General features: G+C 35.6%; 1 protein-coding gene across 4 annotated transcripts; it reads left to right on the top strand.

The window, feature by feature from the left end:
* The first annotated feature begins 1,557 nt into the window (after positions 1-1,557).
* On the top strand, positions 1,558-19,207 carry LOC113044323 (bifunctional UDP-N-acetylglucosamine 2-epimerase/N-acetylmannosamine kinase-like). Of its 4 annotated transcripts, none has more exons than XM_026204222.1 (13): positions 1,558-1,728; positions 8,481-8,504; positions 9,790-9,998; positions 11,177-11,631; positions 11,789-11,941; positions 13,966-14,178; positions 14,331-14,418; positions 15,068-15,278; positions 15,834-15,963; positions 16,042-16,263; positions 17,262-17,444; positions 18,219-18,335; positions 18,424-19,207. In XM_026204222.1, the coding sequence occupies exons 3-13, from the start codon at positions 9,829-9,831 to the stop codon at positions 18,657-18,659; spliced, it is 2,178 nt and encodes a 725-aa protein (XP_026060007.1). In that variant the 5' UTR covers positions 1,558-1,728; positions 8,481-8,504; positions 9,790-9,828; the 3' UTR covers positions 18,660-19,207. The 4 variants fall into 4 exon arrangements, with proteins under 4 accessions (XP_026060007.1, XP_026060006.1, XP_026060004.1 ...); XM_026204219.1 differs by lacking the exon at positions 1,558-1,728 and adding an exon at positions 5,941-6,119; XM_026204221.1 differs by lacking the exon at positions 8,481-8,504.
* Positions 19,208-19,431: the final 224 nt, after the last annotated feature.

Here is a 19,431-nt window from a genome sequence, read left to right as displayed (position 1 = left end):
GGTTGAGTGTATCCTGGAGCGATGTGTCATTACCACATCTAATCACATCTTTGTATTTTTAAATAGATACTACAGCAACAGACAACAACTCAGCTTCAATTTCTGTCATTCTTAATTAGTGGAATTTAACTGTTTGTTTAATTTAACTGTAGTTTACTTCAAAATTCCTCAAAACAGGATAAGGCTAAGAAACCCCTGCTTTATAAACTTTTACAGAATGTATGAATGCCTTTTGATATTATTCTTACAAATATTTATATATATATTCAAAGTGTCAACACTGTAAAATACTGAATCAATTATTCTATTTCAAATTTATTTAGGAAATTTAGTAAGCAGAACACCAAAAGAGATTAATCTGAAAGGCTTAACAATCTATAACATATATAGACATTTGAATATTTACATATTTATTTATATAAAAGCAACTATATGAATGCAAATGAACCTTAACACAGGTTTTCATGAAAATGAAGAAGCCTGAAATGTACATTTAATTCATGAAAATTAAATAATAACACTGTAAATTACAACAAATATATTACTTTTAAAAATAATACTATGATGACAATAAAGTTCATTCCCATCCAGGCTTGATTTGCCTTGCCCACTTCTCCCCCAAAAAGGACCCAAGTGGGCAAGGCAAATCAAGCCTGATGGGAATTAACTTTTTCACTTATATTCTTATATATTCATAAGAATTTACTGAACATCTAAAAGTAGGATATCAGAGAGATAAGATATCACAATATCAGAAGAGTGAGATATTATGAATAAGAAGTAAAAATGAAGATTTGTAAAGAAAAATGTTGTAGAATTACACTATAAGCCAAGAGGAGACTAGGTTTTCGTGAGACTAGAATATTTTCACCAGATTTTACACTATGCCTATTATCCACTGGAACACCACTCTCTCATGAACACAAGCGCAATGGTTAATGGAAGCTAGAGATTATACCGTAGTTTATAGAGTTTTAAATACAGACATTTTTCTTATGCAAACGCATCGGTTCACTTAAGGAGGCATTTATTAACCCCCTTGAGCTGTATAGAGTACATTTTATGATGGATGGATTCACTTTTTACTGTATTGGACTTCAAAATCCCAATCACTGCTATTATAAAGCTTAGAAGAGCCGGGACTTTTTTTCTGATTGTATTTGTCTCAAAGAAGAAAGTCATATACACATGACTTGAAGGTGAGTAAATCATGGGGTAATTTTCATTTTTGGGTGGTTGCTGTCATTTAAAATCATCACCTAATATTAAAAGAATCCACATTTAAATTAGTAATACTTAGTTGAATGTGTTTTAATAAGGGACGTTTTGTTGTAGGCTATGCATGTTAATATTGAAGGATATATCAAGTCACAGTGCTCAAGACATTTTTTATTGTCATTGTGCTAACAGTTATTTCAGATAAAAATATCAAGAAATTATTGATAATACATTTACAGTATTTTGCTTTGGGAGAAAATGAACCGACTGTTGATGCTAGTTCCTGTCACTGGGTGGCAGCAGTGAGCTGTGACGCGTGCGGCCGCTCCTCCAATAGAAACGGAGAAAAAGAATCTTCTCACAGCAGCGCTGTATGCGCTGTCCTCGTTAGCTCAGCCGCCGGATTAATCTGCCTCTGTTGATTTACTAAGTCTTTCAGCATTTTGGTATATCCGATTCTATAACACTTGTTATCACGCAAGGGAATGTACTACAGATAATCGTGTCAACGTAAGTAATGTGCTTACACAGCTTGCTAGCATTTCTTGGTCCAGTAGCAGTGTTTATAAAAGCACACGCGAAACTTTTCGCCACGTTACATTTAACGTTACTGTACGTAAGACTCGACATCGTTTATTAATAACTTTATTTCACAGCTCTTCTGACTTTGTAGTGTATTTAGCCAGTAATGTTGTCCTTATATAAGTAAGAATGATACAAATATTCAGACTTTGTACATTGGTGTCCAAAATGATTTGAACACTAGGATTTTCAGAAGCTATTTTTTTGTAAGTCAGTTATTTCTGATATAGTTTACATATCTAATCATTAATTTTGTCATTTATTGTAATAATCCAAAGAGATTTTTGTCTGACAACAGCCAGTGCTTCACACATAGATCTGATCTCATCATCATTATCATCCAGTCTGTCTTGAATGACATGAAAAACAACAAACTGAGATCCAGAAGAACTGTGGGAATGAATCCAAGTTGCTTCAAGAAACCTGAAAAACTATGCACCTAGGGCAAAAGCTGCTTTAAATGCAAACTGTTACACCAAATGTTGATTTAATTTAGTTATTTGAAGTTAATTAAGAAAATCTATGAATGGCATTATTTTTGACAACATCCCCATTTTACAGAATTTTTTACGCTTTTCACAGTACTGTCTTTTTGAAGCAGCTTTGTCACAGTTCTTCTGGATTTATTTACTAGTAACTGCTTTAAAGGGATAGTTCACCCAGAAATCAAAATGATGTGATTAATAACTCCGCCCATGTTATTCCAAACCCGTGAGACCTCTGTTTATCTTCGGAACACAGTTTAAGATATTTTAGATTTAGTCCGAGAGCTCTCAGTCTCCCCATTGAAACTGTGTGTACGGTATACTGTCCATGTCCAGAAAGGTAATGAAACATCATCAAAGTAGTCCATGTGACATCAGACAGTTAGAGTTTATTGAAGCATCGAAAATGCATTTTTGTCCAAAAATAGCAACAACTACGACTTTATTCAGCATTGTCGTCTTTTCGTGTGTGTTGTGAGAGAGTTCTGAACAAAGCAGTTTGTGATATACGGTTCGCGAACGAATCATTCGATGTAGCCAGATCTTTTTGAGTCAGTTCACCAAATCGAACTGAATCGTTTTAAACGGTTCGCGTCTCCAATATGCATTAATCCACAAATGACTTAAGCTGTTAACTTTTTTAACGTGGCTTACACTCCCTCTGAGTTCAAACAAACCAATATCCCGCAGTAATTCATGTACCGTATTTTCCGGACTATAAGTCACACTTTTTTTCATAGTTTGGCTGGTCCTGCGACTTATAGTCAGGTGCGACTTATTTATCAAAAATAATTTGACATGAAGCAAGAGAAATGAACCTAGAGAAAACATTACCTTTTCCAGCCACGAGAGGGCGCTCTATACTGCTTAGTGCTCCTGTAGCTTACACTGAGCAGCATAGAGCGTCCCCTCGCAGCTGTAGACGGTAATATTTTCTCTTGGTTCTTGGATCTAAATAAATGCGACTTATAGTCCAGTGCGACTTATATATGTTTTTTTCCTCATCATGACATATTTTTGGACTGATGCGACTTGTACTCAGGTGCGACTTATAGTCCGAAAAATACGGTACTCAAACAGTACACTGACTGAACTGCTGTGAAGAGAGAACTGAAAATAAACACCGAGCCGAGCCAGATAATGACTCGTTCACGAGTCAAGAACCAGTTGCATCGGTTTTCGGATCACCAGTAGCTCTTTCAGGCGCTCTGTGTTTCAGTCTGCTTCACGCTGAATCACACATGCGCAGTATCATCAGCTCCTCGGTTCACGAATCGCACGCGTCTGATAGAAACGGTTCTTGACTCGTGAACGAGTCAGTCTTTTGTTCGTTATCTGGCTCGGCTCGGTGTTCACTGTCTCACAACAGACGCGGAAGAGAAGACAATGATGATTAAAGTTGTAGTTTTTGCTATTTTTGGACTAAAATGTATTTTCAATGCTTCAAAATTTTTTAACTGACCCTCTGATGTCACATGGACTACTTTGATGATGTTTTTCTTACCTTTCTGGACATGGACAGTAGACCGTACACACAGCTTCAATGGAGGGACTGAGAGCTCTCGGACTAAATCTAAACTGTTTTCCGAAGATAAATGGAGGTCTTACTGGTTTGGAACGACATGAGGGTGAGTTATTAATACATAAAAAAATGTTCAGTTGTTCTTGAGCATGTCTGGTGGCACACATCATTACTGCCACATCTAGGTCAATCTTATATTACAGACACAGCAGTTTATTTCTCTAGGCACATCTGCAGTCCTCATGCCTCCTGGACTATGGCATGTTCGCACAGGTGATCGGCGACCCTGGGCATCTTCTAGTGTTTTTAGAGTATGTGTGTATATATATATATATATATATATATATATATATGTGTGTATGTTTTAAATTATTTCTGGTAGAAACTGTCATTCATCATCCAGTGCTATTGTACTGATAGTTGCTCATCTCTGGTTCTGCCAATAGATGGCACTATTTTCCTTTGTTTTGATAGGTCTGGTGATAAAGATGTGCCTTCAGTTCCAGATGCTTGTTCGTATTACTGTGAATTATTCCAGTATCGGTGATACAGCATTAGGGAACTGATTTTTTTTGGGGGGGCGGCTATCTCACCTCTGGTTGAAGCTCTTGTTTTGATCAGCATGTTTAACTAAGGTTGTCTTTATGCTTATCTCTTCCTCACTTTACTTTTTTTTAAGACCGAGTATGCATTATTTGAAACTTACACTTATAGGAAATAGTATGAGCTGTGACGTCCAAATAAATAAGAAATGAGATAGATATGGCATGGATCAGTATTAGTGATATTCAGGAAAACAAAAAAAAGATTTTCCTTGTAGGCACTAGGCAGCTTGAAGTACAAATGTTGTGTAAGCTTCCTTGTAGGCGATGATATCTTATCAGTACTTTGTGACGCAGCATCTTCTCGGTGCAGATCATGTCAGTTATACCACTGTCAATATGACACATTAATTCTTCTTTAGGATGTAAAAGCTGAAATGCAAACAAACACAGATCCTTGTTCACCACGCCTAAGTTTAACGTTTGACACGTAACACACCTTTACAGATGAAAAGAAGTGCATGGCTGAAGAATGAATGCAGGCACATGCCATCACATACTGAAGCAAGCAATACCTGCTCTGTCACTCTGAGCAATGAAGTCACAGGTTTTGAGGACGTGGCATTTTTTTGGAGAACGTTGACAATTTTGAGTGACCTTTTTTGCATATAAGCATAGGTTTGTCAGCAAGTCCGATTATAATTTATTATATTAAGAAGTTAGTTTTATTTAAATACAAAAATATTCAACACATAACTGAATATTTTTTTTACATGTTCTTCGGTCAAATATACCACTGAAAACATACCCTAAAAAGTTTTGTATTTGTAATTTCTGTTACTGTATCTAGAGAACCATTCACATTTATGAAAATGTATTTAATAAGTAATTAAGTAATTAAATGAAAATAATAATTGGTGATAAATTAAAGTGGCTATAATGTTAAAATGCACACATTTCAATGCATATCAGTATAGTTTTGTCAGCAAGTCAGAATGATATTTGTTATATTAATACCAAAACATAATAAAATACACGTGTATAATACATTTTATATATACATTTATTAATATTCAGATTAATATTTTAACAGATAATCATTCTTAATTTTTTTTTAAATGATTACAAATTTGTCAATTATTTGATTATAATATTGTATATAAAAAGACAACAGCAAATGTATTTATTTAGCTGGTTTAATAAAGCTAAAAATCATTCATATCATTAAATGTGCAAAAATATTGCCATTTCGCTACAGAATGTGATACATCAGATTTGTCATCAGAAGTGAGTTTTGGAATTATAGCTATATGCTGGAATGTACAAACGATGTACACCATCTTCTGATTCATCTGCTAGAAGGAAGTTTGTCAATTATTATTTAGGGCTGATATTTCTGTGTACACAATACACATACTTGCCAAATGTGTGTACGTGTATTTCCTTCTCATCTCCCCACCTTTAAACACTTAAACGTCTTCTTTGAGTGGAGAGGATGCAGGGGGCGGAGACACAACAAGTTCGCCTCTCTCCCAGACAGCCAATCAGTGCGCAAGAGTTGTCTTATGCCCGCCCCCAGGGCCGGTCCTGCCAGAGCTGCTTTGTGTGAAGCATGCAGAGGGCCGTTGTCCACCTCCCTTTTGCTTTAATGGCTGTCAGAGACGCCGAATAGAGGGAGAGCAGCTAGAAAGGGTCTCTGTTTGATTAGAAAGCAGCGGAAAAGAAAACACTGCACACACCATGATGCCAGGACATGCTAGAAACCCACACGTGAGTCAGATGCCATTTTGTCATTTGCTTTTCTTCCTTTCTTCTGCCTGCGTCCATCCCTCTCCCTCCCCCGTTTGTAATGTTTAGGGTGCAGCTAGAGTCTTGTGATGCCTCTTAGCAGAGATGGTGAGTGTGTGAGCTGGAAACATTGTGGGTTTCTCAGTATCTTGATGTGGACACTTAGTCAGAATGGTATTAGTGATGTGACTATGTTTTATTTTTATGTGGAATAGATGACAAACACAGAGGCTGGTGGGACAGATGGACAGTGCTCTAGAATCCCTCTAGTACATAGTAGGACAAGAGTGAAAGTGATGAAGATTTCCCAAAAGGCCTAGCACTGCCTTAAACTATGCCATATGCTGTCGTAACCTCATTTTTGGAGGAAGCGTTTTTCAGTTGGTCCTGAAGATGTTCTGTAGACATCTATTGGCTGTAGAGCACAGACACTGAACTGTCTGAGACCTTGTTCATGTCATACCACGAGAGTAAAATCACGTGATCGTGAATCTTTGAATAAGTCTTTATTATACAGGGTTCTTCTGCGTGAATAACCTATATTTGTATATGTAATGTCAGGTAAAGATTACTGCACTTTTACATTGTTGTCTGTAAGATTTCCTGTGTAAAAAAAATCAGCTTCCACAAAAATTTTTTTCAACATTATTAATAAGAAATATCAGCTGGAAATGGAGTGAAGGCTCTTTAAAATTCTGTTTTGCCATCACAGGAGTAGATTACGTGATCAAATATATTAAAATAAAAAAGTTAGATAAATTTGTAATAATTTTTCCCAATATTACTGTTTTTACATTTTTCTATCATAAAATGCAGCCCTGATTAAAAATTATACAAAAAAATATGAAAAAATCTTAATCTTAAACATTTTAAAGGTACACTACATTGTTTTGAACTAACCTTGGCAACAAACATAGATTTGTTGTAAAGCACACACAAGACACTTAAAATGTTCATTCATTCTTTTGCTTTATTTCATTCATATCATTGGTCCGAATGTTCATTTGATCCTGTTTAACCAGTTTGTGTTTTCTAGCTTGATTAAATCACTGTGACATCTTACCACTGTACCGACTGTACATTTTTCAGTGGCACATGATATTGAATTATAAATGTACGGCCCATTTAACATACTCTAAAGATTTACATATAATTTAAACTTCTTCTATTATAAATAATTCTGAAATGTTTTTGTGAGATATAATGTCAAGCTGGCGTAACCAAACTTATATTTAAATGAAGAATAAAAAGGCTAAAATCTTTGAGAATGAGCGATATTAAGGTGTTTGTCATATTTTTTTATTTTTTATATTAATAGTAGTATTTAGTAATTATGTTGTGATCAAACAGCAATAAAGCTGTTGCATTTTTTTATTTTACTAATATTTAAAATTGTTAAATCAGAGGAATTGTGGTTTGAATAACATGAAAAAAGAAATTAAAATTGATTTACATTTAAAAATATATTGATTTGGAAATGTACCCATGTTTTAAGAGCATGAAACCTCTAGGACATCTCTGTTATGCTTTGTACCAGTTAATTAATGGTTCAGCTCTCTTGTGCAACCGGTTTGTCATGGCATTTAGTTGTGACAGTTTGCATTTGACATGATTTTCCACTTGTCTTCGGTTTTGTGGCAGAAGACGACCAAAAACCACAAACTTGAACATATTTGCATTGGCTACAAGACACACCCTTGTGGCATTCCTCCATGTTTGAGATAGTTTGCGTTTAAATTTGTGCAATGAATGGCTGACAATATTAATATCATTGAATATCGTTGTATGGAATCAATCATATTATGAGACAGCTCCGTATTTCTCAATGTCATACTAAGTGAGCCATAAAGCCTAGTGTATCAAAAATATTTTCTTTTATACATATATTTTTGTAAAGATTCATTAAACTATTTCGTTCTAAAAATTTAACTTTTTTTTTCTTCTGACTGTTATTTAATTCTGTCAGGATTTACATTTACAAATATAGCTAGTTGGTCTTTGGCAGGTTTGGTGATTTCCCTATAATGCAGTTGGGACTTTGGCACTCATAACATTAGCTACTATATTCCATGTACTTTGCTTCTGCTACTTTCCAGTTGTGTTGTTTACTTAATGCCTGTAAAACAGGTTTGAAATTTTTGAAATGGTCAATGTCCAAATACAATGCATAAGCATTTGAAGGTGTCCTCTGACATTGAAAGCATTTAACAATGTGAGCTGCAGTAAAGGATTGTGTATTCAGGCAGGTCACTTTAATAATGGATGCATAGTTTTATATTCATCTATGAAGTGATATAGCAAAATATACCTCTTTTCATTTCTTATTCTGTTTTCATGCCTCAGAGTGTTCAGGTCAGGAATACTCATGTAAGTATGATCCTTCTCAATTTGGAAACCCCTGGCATGAAAGCTTGCTCTGATTTACTACAATAGGATTACATATATTTTTTTCATTTTTTTTTCTTTCATTTAAGCATACAGGCAAAGATTTGGAATTTGGTGTGTGTGTGTGTGTGTGTGTGTATATATATATATATATATATATATATATATATATACACACACACACAAACTCCAGTCTTTTGCACGGTAGTGTAACAGATCAAGTTCCAATCTTGGATGATGATTGGTCAATACAGGGTTCAAGTTGTGTTGAAATTAAATATACTTTAGTAATATGTAGTGCTGGGCGGTATACCGGTTCATATCGGAAACTGTTGTATATTTTCGATATAAATTTTTTATATACTGCCATACCGATGTATTTAATTACTCAATATTCGAAACGAACGTTATGCTGCGCCGCGGCCATTCGACAATGTTTCAGAAGGACCCTTTACAATGTTGCACTTTACAATGTAGCAGCGACTGCGAGGCGTGGTGAGGGTAAACACAGTAGTGCTCTGGTGTTACGTTATAACGACTCTTTCACAGTTCACACATACTCCGTCTGCAGTGCGTATTGTATTTTTTTAACGCACCCATGTTAATGGATTCCAGCATTCACATTGCATGGGGTTGCGGTCCGTCAGTGCGTTCAAGGAGCGGTGCGTCTGCAGCAGTGCAGCAAAAGTTTACATACCCAGTGTGTATATATATATATATATATATTAGATGATATAAAATCAAAACAATGAACAAATGTTGTGTTTGCGGACTGCATATGCACTGCAGACGGAGTATGTGTGAAACAGGCGTTACAGGGAAGATGGATGCTGCAGAACTAGTAGAACATGACACAGAAGAACATGTGCCAAAAAGAGGAACCATTTTATGCAAGAGCTGTCAGACTACAAGCACGTCTTGGAATATCAACCAGCAGAAAATGCATTGTACACCTGATTATGCACGAAAAAAAAAAAAAAACGTCATAAACCGGGAACCCGCCATAATTTAGAAAAAAAAAAAAACATGATATAAATTTTTGTTCAAACCGCCCAGCACTAGTAATGTGTATAAGTCATTAGTTTACATGTCAGGGACTATGTCTTCTAGTGGAAGGATGGCACTGAATAAACCATTGCTTTTAATGATTTGCTTATGTAGTAACTTTTTTCAAAGCATTACTAAGCTGTGACTAATTTTGCATATTCAGTCTTCTTTATACTTTATCAGAATACTGTGTTCATTTGTAATCATGTTCCTCATTTAGGAACTTTACTATCTGAAGACACAGAAAGCACAGCCGAAGATGGAGCGATCAGAGAAGAGATCAAAGGAACGACTACGTGTGTGCGTGGCCACCTGTAACAGAGCGGACTACTCTAAACTCGCACCCATCATGTTTGGCATCAAGTCTCACCCTGAAATCTTTGACCTGGAGGTGGTGGTGCTGGGTTCACATCTCATTGACGATTACGGGTAAGACTGCTAGATTATGCTGATCATAAGTCGTCTAACTGATCCACATTAAAATGTTTAAGGAATATTGCATATCAGACCAGCTGACAACCATGAGCGCTTGAATAAATTAGTTTTGTTATTCCAAAACTTAAATGCTTTTGTTTCTTTAATGGAACACAAAACAAAGGCATTTTGTCCATGCATTGAAAGTTGGTGTGATCCAAAGTTCTTTTGGTCCCCACTGGTTTTCATTTAACAGACAACAGTTTGAGACATTCTTCAAAATTTAATTTAATTTTTAATTCTTTTGTGTGTTCCATTGTAGAAAGCAAGTCTGAAATGTGACATGTTTGTGAGTAAGTGATGATAGAATTTTCATTTATTGGTGAACGGTTCCTTTGAACAGATCTGATCCCGATCTGTTTTGACTGTAATTTAGGTGATAATGTATCATAGCAGTATGTATCATATCAGTAACTCTTATCTTCACCTGGGCTTGAGAGCTTCAGAACATGAATCAGCACTATTTCTCACTGTTGCTATGGAAATGTTGGAATGCAGCTCTTGACTGTGGGAGCTTGGCTTTCACAGTGGGCTGCTGATGGTGGCTGAAAGACATTGTCTTTTATCAGTGAAGCCAAAGCCGTCTTGACTCCTCTTTGGGTCACTTAAACTTGACATAACCTACAGGGAGCAAAGACTGTCTTTTTCAAAGTACTGTTAATGGACAGCATGCTGTCTCTTATCATTTCGAAATCATTTCTGCCTTTAATGCTAAATACTAAAAATAAAATACATTTAGAATATGTTCCCCATTCTAACTGTAACATACAGCTAAGATGTTATTGTAATATTTGCATACTGAATCCAAATTGGTCTTCTTTTTAACATTTATTTGCATACTGAATTGTGATGGATCTTTCTTGATCTTTGATGCATAATAGGACTGTAAAAACTTATCGCTAAAATCAATAATAATCATTAAAATAATTTAAAACAAATTAGTTTGACAGGATTTGCAACAGCAATTTTTATAATGGATGAAATTTTTTTTATTAAGCACAATTATTGTTTTATATATATATATATATATATATATATATATATATATATAGAAATAATCATCAGATTAATTGATGGTCAAAATAATAGCAGCAAATTATAATTAATGATTCGTTTCTTTCTGTCTTTCCCAGAAACACGTTTCGTATGATTGAACAGGATGAGTTCGATATCGGCTCTAAGTTGCACACCATTGTTCGTGGTGAGGACGAAGCTGCTATGGTGGAGTCTGTGGGTCTCGCTCTCGTGAAGCTTCCTGACGTACTCCAGCGTCTCGCCCCTGACGTTCTGCTTGTTCACGGTGACCGTTTTGACGCTCTGGCCTTGGCGACAGCAGCGGCTCTAATGAACATTCGCATTTTGCACCTGGAAGGTGGAGAAGTGAGCGGCACCATTGATGATTCCATTCGTCACGCCATCTCCAAACTGGCACACTACCACGCCGTCTGCACGCGCTCGGCCGAGAGACACCTCATTTCTATGTGCGAAGACCACTCTCACATTTTATTGGCTGGCTGCCCTTCATACGACAAGCTGCTTTCCGCCCACCAACGAGATGATTACACTGATATCATCAAGTCGTGGCTTGGTATGTACTATAGAGGAATGGGTTGTGGTGGCAGTTACTAGAGAAAAACAATGAAGACTGTGCATTAAAAACAGCACAAAATAACAAATTTAAAGTTTGTTAAAAACTTCTAACACTGTCTTTTATGAATATGTGGTTTTACTTTTGTCTTAAACAGGGGATGCTGTGAAGGAACAGGACTATATTGTAGCTCTGCAGCATCCTGTTACCACAAACATCAAGAATTCCATTAAGATCTATGAGTTAATGCTGGATGCCCTCATCTCCTTCAACAAGAAAACTCTTGTTCTCTTCCCGAATATTGATGCAGGTCAGCTCTTTTTTTCTTGTTCTTTTTTCAGTTTTTCCCACATTTTGTGACTGATAACACTATTTACACACTTTTGCTTCCTGAGTACAGCTGCAGTTTCTCTCAGATTGAAGGGTTTTATGTGAGCCTTAGTGGTTTATCAGCAGTGTAAGATAACTACCAAGGGCTTTAGAAACAGACAAAACAGTTTGGCGGTTTGTTTTGAGTAGACACTACTAGAGGCAGCAGTCAAAAAGCAGAGTTGCTGTTTCTTCCATTGGAATAGTTAAAGTTCAGGTTGAGCTTTATTGTCATTCCGCTACATGTGTGGACATACAGTGGAACGAAATGTCATGCCTTACGGGACCACGGTGCTACATAAATACAGACATAACAACAATGAAGTAAAACAGTATAAACCTATACACAACTAACCTACTGATAGAAAATCTGTTTACAAAATCACATGGGTGGTGGATTGGGTGGTGTCACCAAAGTTTTATTACAGTATGTGTAATTTTATGTACATGGTTAAAATATAGTTGTTTTGATGTAGCTTCAATAAAAAAAATGTAGACACTATAATCAATGCTCTTTTAGTGTCAATTATGTTCTAATGTAATATTTGTTTTAGTGTTGGGCAACAATTTCACTTTTTTATTGCGATTAATCGCATTACTGTCTGCGATTAATTGCAATTAATCGCATTATGCACAAAAAAAAATGCATTCAAGAGTAGTGATTTGTGCACTTTTTGTGCAAGTAGGTCTACTGCTATATGAACAAAAGTGTAATAACATTTGGTTTGCTAACACTTTAAACAAATAAGGTGCTTGCTTTTTACAGCAGTGTTCCTTTTACATAGTAGCAGTTAACATATTTTAAGTAGCCTAAATCTCAACTTATAACATTAATGTAATTAAATTAAATCTAAAACAAGCCATTTGTCACTGCCAGGACATTAACTTTTTTCTAGAACATATTTTATAGTTTGTTATAGAAAAACAAGTTATGCTCCGAGTCCAGAGCATTGATCATAACATTATAATACGCATCTTCGTATTAGAGATTTGCACGATTGCGGCACGGGACAACAATTGATGTGCGGTTATAGACTCCTTGTGTGTGGAATGCGGGAGAATATTTAGGGTGTGCTCACACTAGCCAATCGTAAGCCCCAAAGCCCGGTTCGTTTTATTAGTGTGATCATTCCGTGTAGCAGTCCCTGGCTCCGCTGGAAGAGGTGCACAAGAGTGCTGTTCAGTTGTATATTTTTCTGTTAAAAATAACAATGGACAGTGGTTTGTGAATGCTGATGCTTAGCCTAAATAATTTGATCGGGAGCATTCCCTCGTGTGACCCATGATTTGTCTTTATGTGTATTCAGAGCCAGTGAGCAATGGACTTTAATAATAATAAAAAACTGCATTAACGTACAATAAAATAAATATATTTTAATAGTAACTATGATGTAAATTTGTGGTTATTCCACCAGCCCCAAATGTCAGGGCCTTTCAATTCTAATATTACTTTTGCCATTGTATTACTTGTATTATTTCATATAGCTTTCATTTTAAAGTTACGTTAAATTGTAGGTTGTTTTTTTTTTGTAGTAATTTTACTGTTTCTACTAAAGTTTTATTTTCGTTAGTTGCCAAGAAAATATTTCTAATTTTTGTCCATGTTTTCTTTTTTAAATCTAATAAGGTGTATTTCATCTAATAATTGTTTCATTTTATTTAAGCTTTATTTCAATATATATATATATATATATATATATATATATTTAGTAGTTATAGTTAATAACACCTAATATAATATGTAATAATTGTAGTTTAAATTAAATGTAAACTCCCCAACCCCCCCCCCCCCCCCAAAAAAAGATTTGTGACTCTTATCTGTATCTTAGCTGTAGTTTGGTTCAATTGTTCAACAAACTTTACCATTTGAAACAATCTTAGGAATTCTTCCCTGAATAAATGTTATAGAAGTATAGTAGAATTCAGCTCCATTAATACCATACTGCTGTGTTTTGTGTCATGTAGGCAGTAAGGAGATGGTTCGTGTGATGAGGCGGAAGGGAATCGAACAGCATCCGAACTTCCGTGCGGTGAAGCATGTTCCGTTCGATCAGTTCATCCAGCTGGTGGCACACGCCGGCTGCATGATCGGGAACAGCAGCTGTGGAGTCCGTGAGGCCGGAGCGTTCGGAACACCTGTCATTAACCTGGGCACTCGCCAGACAGGCCGAGAAACAGGTCAGAGTAGTTATGTTTATCTTTATAGCGTTTGTTCTTTTATATCCATGATCTACAGGATCCTTGAAATCAGCTTGGCATGTTTATTCTTCTGAACAGGCCCAGACTGCTTTTTGTTTAAATCTTTTGTTCGTGTTATTTTTTGGCATTAGGTGAAAATGTTCTACACGTACGAGATGCAGACACGCATAATAAAATATACCATGCCCTGGAGCTGCAGTTTGGAAAACGTTACCCCTGGTAAAATATATATCTCTCTCTTTCATACTATATGTCCTTCTATATATTTATATCTCTCTGTGTGTGTATATTTTAGTATTTTCAGTTGTCAGTTTAATTTTTATTTTAAGTTTTAGTAATTTTTTGTTTAATTTTGTTCCTTTTTTATTTTGGTGATTTTTATTATTTTATTTTTGTTTTATATTTCTCTTAAGGACTTCTTTATTTTCCCATTATAGTTTAGTGGTAGTTATTAGTACCAGTTTAATTTGAAATAGTATTTTTAGTAAAATTCTAAGTACAAAAATTCTAACTTATTTTATTTTACCAAGTTGACAAATTTCTTTTTTTTATTATTTGTTGTTTTTAATATAGTTATAAACATAAATATATTTCAATTAATGTTTAATAGTTTTCATTAAAAATAACACAAAGTAATATAGAATTTAAGCTTTTTTGTAATTTGAAGTTTTATTATTGATTAAGAACTTATTTTATTTCAGTTAGTTGCCAAGGCAAGTTAAGATTTTTATTTAATAATTAAATTTGATCACATACTGTTATGTTTGGACCAGTCAGCTCATTTTTGTTCATTCTTAGATAACTCAAATGTAACAACTGTAAACTCGGACCCTGAACATATCCTGTGTGTTCTGGCTCTGTCCACTAGCTCCAAGATCTACGGTGATGGAAATGCAGTCCAGCGTATCTTGAAGTTCATGCAGACCATTGACCTTTCTGAGCCACTACAGAAAAAGTTCTGTTTCCCACCGGTGAAGGAATGCATCTCTCAAGATATCGACCACATTTTGGAGACCCAGAGTGCTCTCGCTGTAGATTTGGGGGGAACCAACCTTCGTGTCGCCATTGTCAGTATGAAGGTATGCAGAACAAACCTCTAGAGTCAGGTGTTCAGATCCAGTTCATCTTTTAAACGCTGCAGGACATGCTCTCCGTTCTCAGTACAGCTGTGTTTGCTGATGACAGGATCTGTGTGCCAGACTGTGACGTGTTTTATCCAGCAGGATATGTAGCACTTATGTAAATATTCCATTCATCTGACGCACAAAGTTCTGTTAGTAAAACAAACAGAGGCAGGTTTAATCCGAAGGGTTGTGTAATCAGCTCTTTCTGTGTGTGAATAGTGCAGTTTCTTTGACCGCAGACTGATAGACTCACCATTTAATATCTAATTAGTTAAATTAGTTTAATTAAATATGAGGCTGCTTATGTCAGATTTATGTATTTTACAATATTACTCATCATTAACTAAAAATAGTTGCAAAATATTTGTTTATAATTATAATATAATAGTTGGTTGTCTTTGTTTTGCGTCATGTTCGTTTGTTGTTTACACTTCCTTAGACACGAAATTAGGTGTCCGATATTTTCAGATATTGAGGATTTCGTTTTGTAAATGTGTGCTTGTGTTTCAGGGAAAAGTGGTTAAGAAATATATCCAGTTGAATCCCAAGACGTTTGAGGAGAGGATCGAGCTGATACTGACCATGTCCAAACAGGCCATGGCTGACGCCGTTCACCTCAACTGCAGAATCCTGGGTGTCGGTATGTCTGCGTTTGTCCCTGGTCTCTTTTCTATGTGTCTGTATATTCACTCACTCATTCACTGTCCATTTGTTTCAGGTGTGAGCACAGGGGGGCGTGTGAACCCACAAGATGGGATAGTCCTCCACTCCACTAAGCTAATAAATGAGTGGAGTTCGGTGGACATCCGTACACCTCTTTCTAGTGCACTTCATCTCCCCGTGTGGGTGGATAATGATGGCAACTGCGCCGCCCTTGCAGAGAGGAAGTTTGGTCATGGGAAGGGCATGGAGAACTTTGTCACCATTATAACTGGAACCGGTCCGTTCCCTTTATTACAACCCTTTCTGTTAGTTGCTGGGGTAGTGGGTTTTCCCTTTTGTTTGATAATGCAAAGAATGAGGCCTGACAGAAAGTGGAATTAAAGCTGACAGACTGGACACACCGGTTATTTAGGTTACTGCAATCTTATTGTACACTTAAGAGGGTAATTGTCAAGAAAGTGTTTTAGATACCTGATTTTTTTCCATTTGAAAAGGTTGCAGCTAAAATATTTTTAAGTAATATCATAATATTTTTAACATAATATTAATAATGTAAATGTTTATATCTTTATGTACTTCACCATTTAAATATTTGGGGTCAGCAAGTTTTTTTTCATTATTATTTTTTATATACATTACACATTTATTCAGCAAGAATGCATTAATTTGATCAAACGTGACAGTAAATACAGTTTTAATACTACAAAACATTTCTATTTGGATTAAATGCAGTTGAACTTTCTATATATCAAAGAATCCTGTCCACAAAAATATTAAGCAGCACATCTGAGCATCAAATCAGCATATTATTATGATTTCTTAAGGATCATGTGACTGAAGACTGGAGTAATGATGCTAAAATAAAAAATAAAAATAAATAATCTACATTAAATTGTTATAATATTTAATGTAGTTTTTTCCCTTTTTGATCAAATAAATGCAGCCTGGGTGAGCATAAGATACCTCTTTCAAAAAATTGACATATCTGTTCATTATATGTATATTAGGGCATTAATAACATCTGTTTCTAGGAATGAATCAGAAAACATTGATAAATATTGGTTTTCTCTTTAATTGATGCAGATGTGTGTACTGTATAGAAGTAATTAGAAACACATGATAAAACAGATTTCCGTTTGATCACAAATCTAATGTCATGTTTCTGCATAAATAAAGGCTGAAACAGATCAAAATGTTCTTTTTTTTTTTTTTTACTTTTATTTGACTTCTGTGACTCTGCCTGTAATGAGCTTTGCCTTGTGTTTATTTGTGCAGGAATCGGAGGTGGTATAATCCAGCACAATGACCTGATCCATGGCAGCACGTTTTGCGCGGCTGAACTGGGTCACATCGTGGTCTCACTGGAAGGACCAGAGTGCATGTGTGGCAGCCACGGCTGCATAGAGGCCTACTCATCTGGTCTCGCCCTACAGAGAGAAGCCAAGAGACTCCATGACGGTGAGACGGTTAGACTAAAGCACACTTATCAGCTTCGCCCACTGTCACAAAACGCTTCAGCTTTTCAAATATTTTTTTTCTGTTGGTAGTAAAAAATTAAACTGGTTTGAATTCCTGTAAAACGTCACAGTTAAGAGTGATGTTAACCCTCACTATTGTTTGTACTTGTCTGAACTCATATTTCTTCACCAGCCTTTATCTGTTCATTCTTTAAAGACAAAAATGGACCCAGCCCTGACATGACAGAATAATCACCCTGAAGGCTAGCCAACAATGTGGCGTAAAAGTAGAAACACCTACTAACTTTTTTTTTTTGTAGTGTAATAGTGTCTCGACATTTGATGGATGTCTTGTTCATTTATTTTAGTGAACTTAATAATTTATTTTGAATTTCTGCTTTACAATAAGGTCCCATTAATGTGTTAACTAACAATAAGCAGTACATTTGTTACAATAACAGAACTGTTAATTTTATATATATATATATATAGACTAAATAAGACAAACTAAATGTATAAATATATATAAAATACCAATTAATACATGATTTAGACATTAAGAAGTAATTTAGAACCTTAAAGTAATGCAATGTGTTAATAAAATATGTATTATAAATAAAAAGAAAAATTAAATTGATTTTTATGGTTACATTTAGAATCCGTAAATAATAGTATCATCCTAAGGTATGGTTTGCAATAGAAGTTTGCATAATAAATGTTGTCCAAGTTAAAGTAAAATGTTGTAATAACATGTTTCTTTGACGTTTAATGACAGAGGACTTGCTGTTGGTGGAAGGAATGACTGTGAAAAATAAAGAACAGGTGAATGCTATTCATCTCATCGAAGCTGCACGCCTCGGCAACTCCAAAGCAGAGAGTGTACTTCACACCGGTAAGATGCACATTCAAGTACATGCATTATTCTGAGCAGATTTGTAGTGAAGAAAAGCAGTGACAGCCTCTCTTCTGCTCCCTAACAGCGGGAACTGCCTTGGGTTTGGGCATTGTGAACATCCTGCACATGATCAACCCATCTCTGGTGATCCTGTCTGGTGTCCTGGCACCGCACTATGAGAATCCCGTTCGTCAGGTGATCAGCCAGCGCGCTCTCCTCTCTGCGCAGGAGACCAAGGTCATGGTGTCTGAGCTCGAGGATCCTGCGCTGCTGGGTGCCGCCAGTATGGTACTGGACTACACCACCCGCCGCACCTACTGAAAGAGCTCGAAGACCGGGAACCAATCAGTTACAGATTTAAAGACAGAGGGCCAATCATGCGCTATGTCCTTTTTAGGATCCTAGTGGCTTCGAAGCCTGACCTAAACACTTTTATTCATCTAGTTTTGTACCATAGTCACATGTAGGTGCTATATTATTTGGGATCAGTTGCATAATGTAAGATTTCTTTTTTAATTTTGAAGAATGGTTTTTATTTAATATTTGTAAAGTGGAACTAAGGGGTATTTGTTACAGACAGGCTGCTATAAAAACACTAATGTGGTTTCATCACCCATTATGTCTATCTTGCTTTCTATTGTTTGTATTTTTTATCGGAGGCAGTCGCATTCTCCTTTGCGCCTTACGCTGATCGTTGCCAAGCCTTTACTGTGTTTCAGCACCAAATGTTTCACTGTATTTGTTTACTCAGCCTGTATGAATGAAAAATGTTTGTCCAGTATGTCTAAAGTAATTTAATATTTAATTTTAATCAAAGAACATGTAGAATTGTTTACCTATTGTGAACATTAAAAATTATTGAAAACAAAGTTTCCTTTTTTGCCAGTGAATTGTTATAATAATATAATCCTAAAATATTCTGCAATACACTTAGAAACCTTAAATATTAATGAAAGAGGGTGACATATTTGCAGAATATTGCTCTATCTATCTATCTATCTATCTATCTATCTATCTATCTATCTTTAAAATGCAAATACTATCCTTTTGGTTTCTTAAGCCACCTAGAGACACATTTCCTGCTATCAAAGGT

This window comes from Carassius auratus, chromosome 26 (genome assembly GCF_003368295.1).
Source record: "Carassius auratus strain Wakin chromosome 26, ASM336829v1, whole genome shotgun sequence".
NCBI lineage: Eukaryota > Metazoa > Chordata > Actinopteri > Cypriniformes > Cyprinidae > Carassius > Carassius auratus.
The sequence above is the reverse complement of the archived record's forward strand: the minus strand, read 5'-3'. Positions and strand labels throughout refer to the sequence as shown.

Excerpts from the sequence above, each read along its gene's own strand:
- LOC113044323 (XM_026204219.1), top strand. The coding sequence starts at position 6,090 with ATGATGCCAGGACATGCTAGAAACCCACAC. Across the intron at positions 11,942-13,965 it reads CTTCCCGAATATTGATGCAG|GCAGTAAGGAGATGGTTCGT; the intron begins GTCAGCTCTTTT and ends TGTGTCATGTAG. Across the intron at positions 17,445-18,218 it reads AGCCAAGAGACTCCATGACG|AGGACTTGCTGTTGGTGGAA; the intron begins GTGAGACGGTTA and ends GTTTAATGACAG.